The sequence below is a fragment of the Bombina bombina genome, chromosome 4 (assembly GCF_027579735.1).
Source record: "Bombina bombina isolate aBomBom1 chromosome 4, aBomBom1.pri, whole genome shotgun sequence".
In the NCBI taxonomy this organism is placed as follows: domain Eukaryota; kingdom Metazoa; phylum Chordata; class Amphibia; order Anura; family Bombinatoridae; genus Bombina; species Bombina bombina.
The window spans coordinates 136,412,981-136,415,667 of NC_069502.1; the positions used below are offsets into that span (position 1 = coordinate 136,412,981).

Here is a 2,687-nt window from a genome sequence, read left to right on the forward strand (position 1 = left end):
TCTTGCGTGACATATAGATAACATTGTGCTCACTCTCATGGAGTTGTTTATGAGTCAACACTGATTGGCTAAAATGCAAGTCTGACAAAAGAGCTGCAATGAGGGGGCAGTCTGCAGAGTCTTAGATACAAGGTAATCACAGAGGTAAAAAGTGTATTAATATAACTGTGTCGGTTATACAAAACTGGGGAATGGGTAATAAATGTATTATCTATCTTTTTAAATAATAACAATTCTGGAGTAGACTGTCCCTTTAATATTTTTGATATATATCTTTTTTACATTTTTAAATATTTCCTTGCCAATTATTTTCTAAAGCTACAATTCAAAGTGAAACCAAATCAAGGCACATTTATTTATTGTAAACCTTCCTTGAAGCATAAACAAATCAACCTATTACATATGGGTCTCTATTATTTTTAATATGAATATGCATTCTAGTGAAACACCAGATTACCATTTTTTTTCTTAAAATCTTCTTTATGCAATTCTCTTTTAGAGAAATTATATTCCCATTACTTCAGGAAAGCCACACATATATATTTATGAACATTTGGTTAAAGGACGCACAGGAGAAACTAAAAATAACACTGAGTAGGTTAACCTGATCTTACCTTTCATTAGTTATTTAAACAAAACATACTTTGCAGCTAGCAACACAATAGCAACTGCTACCTGCAGCCACAGCTTTCTACAACCATGTCCTCATATTGTTTGTAAACCACATTATTGCCAGAGTCTATGTACAGAATACTGATGGGACTAAGTTTTGATGGGACACAGCAGCTGGGTGGGGTGGATTCTGGGTCCATGGAATTCATCAGGGTCTGGATGATGGCATGGTTGGTAGGTTCCAGGTGAGACCTCAAAGGGAAATCACAAACTCCCTCACAGTGATATGCCTCATAATCCAGAGGAGCAATTATCCAGTCATCCCAACCCAGCTCTTTAAAATTGACATGCAGAGGCTTCTTACTGCACCTAGTTTTGGACTTCTTCCCATGCCCTCTGCCATTGTTGGCTCTTGTTGGCAGTGTTGTCCTTTTCCTTCTTCTCTTTGTGATACTCTGTTGACCTGAGTCAGGTGGCTCCAGCAATTTATGGTTTCCCATGGATTTAATCTGTTCCTTAATCTCTTTAAACAGGTTTTCCCTTTTCTTGGAATGAGAAGAGACCACCAGCAAAGCTTTTTCATGGGGTGGTTGACCTTGTCTACTGAATCCTATTTGCACTGGTTGCAAAGTAGTTACTATATTATCAGCAGTAACCTTCAGCATGAAACACAACTTGTCACCTGTAATCAGATACCTTTTGTTCTCCATAGCTTTCCAAACATTAAATACCTCCCACTTGGAAATTGAGGTTCCCAAATCGGTAGATTTAGAGTCTATAAGCTGGGGCTCTTGCCAGCTGGTAGGGCAGGTGTAAAGCTGAAGGTGCAACAACGTGCCAACTTTAGAAACAACGGCACTTATATTTACAGAACCTTTTCTTAAAATTCGAAGTTCAGCTGCAATTATTTCATCCATCCCAGTCAAAGTGTTGATATCAAACAAGAATATCTGTTCTGAAGTCTGTGTAGGAACATCATCTGGAACAGATAAATCAAACCCTAAAATTATTCATAATCAGAGAATTTAGGCAGTAGCTAAAATCATAAAACTGTCATTATTAAATAGAAGTTTATATAGGAAATAGTTGCTTAGCTGAGACATTAATTTTATGATGAATATTAATTTTACAGCAATGGCTGGAACACGAGGTTTATTTTTATAACTGACATCCATGCAATGACACTATGGAAATTATACAAATGTGCTCATCAAATAAACAGATACAATAATTTCCTTAATGTGCACCTGAACTCTACAAAAAAGGAAACCAGATAGTACTCCAATATATTTTAATACTATAGACCCTTAGAGCAGTGTTTAGAGCACAATATATTAGCCTAATACACATTTATCAGCACATAAAGAATTTGTACAATAGTATACTACATTTCAGTTAAGAAATACAGGTAAAGTTTTTATGTTATCAATCTCTAATCTATCATTTATCTATGATCCAGCTGTCTATCATCTATAGATCGATCAATCTAATCTATCTATCTATCTATCTATCTATCTATCAATAGATCGACCTAACCTATCTATATATCTCTAGTAAATATCCATCTATCTATATCGAACTAATCTGTCTTTCTATTATCTATCAATCAATCTATCACATTATATTTATCTATTTATCTATCACCTACTATATCTATCTTTCTATCTATCAATCACCGACTATCGATATCTATTTATCTATCACCTACTCTATCTACCTATCACCTACTATCTATATCTATCTATAGATCTATATATATGTCTGTCTATCACATTGATTTTCCTGGGGGTATATATTGAGGGTATTCAGTCCTACACCACACACCCAATGCACAAATAAAGCACTTTTTGCTGTCTGTTACAGCCCATGGTCTTGATATATATTATTTACTCATCTCCTGGTTTGAAAAAGACGTAAAAATTCCTGCATGACCGAGATAAGAAAAAGTCTTTGAAGAGCTCATCTGTTTTTATTTTAAGTTAAAACTAGAAGATATTGGACAGACTTCATACGCTCTAATAGAGCCTGTGTCCAGCCCATCACTATAATATCTGCATTAACATAATCTGCTTTTT

The 2,687-nt window shown here is 34.9% G+C and overlaps 1 protein-coding gene across 1 annotated transcript in view; it reads right to left on the bottom strand.

Annotated features, from left to right (window-relative positions):
- Positions 1-671: 671 nt before the first annotated feature.
- Positions 672-2,687, bottom strand: part of GDF7 (growth differentiation factor 7) — a 5,598-nt gene continuing 3,582 nt past the window's right edge. The window contains exon 2 of the mRNA XM_053708936.1: positions 672-1,591. Within this exon, the coding sequence (XP_053564911.1) occupies positions 672-1,591 (920 nt within the window). The remainder of the gene's footprint in view (positions 1,592-2,687) is intronic.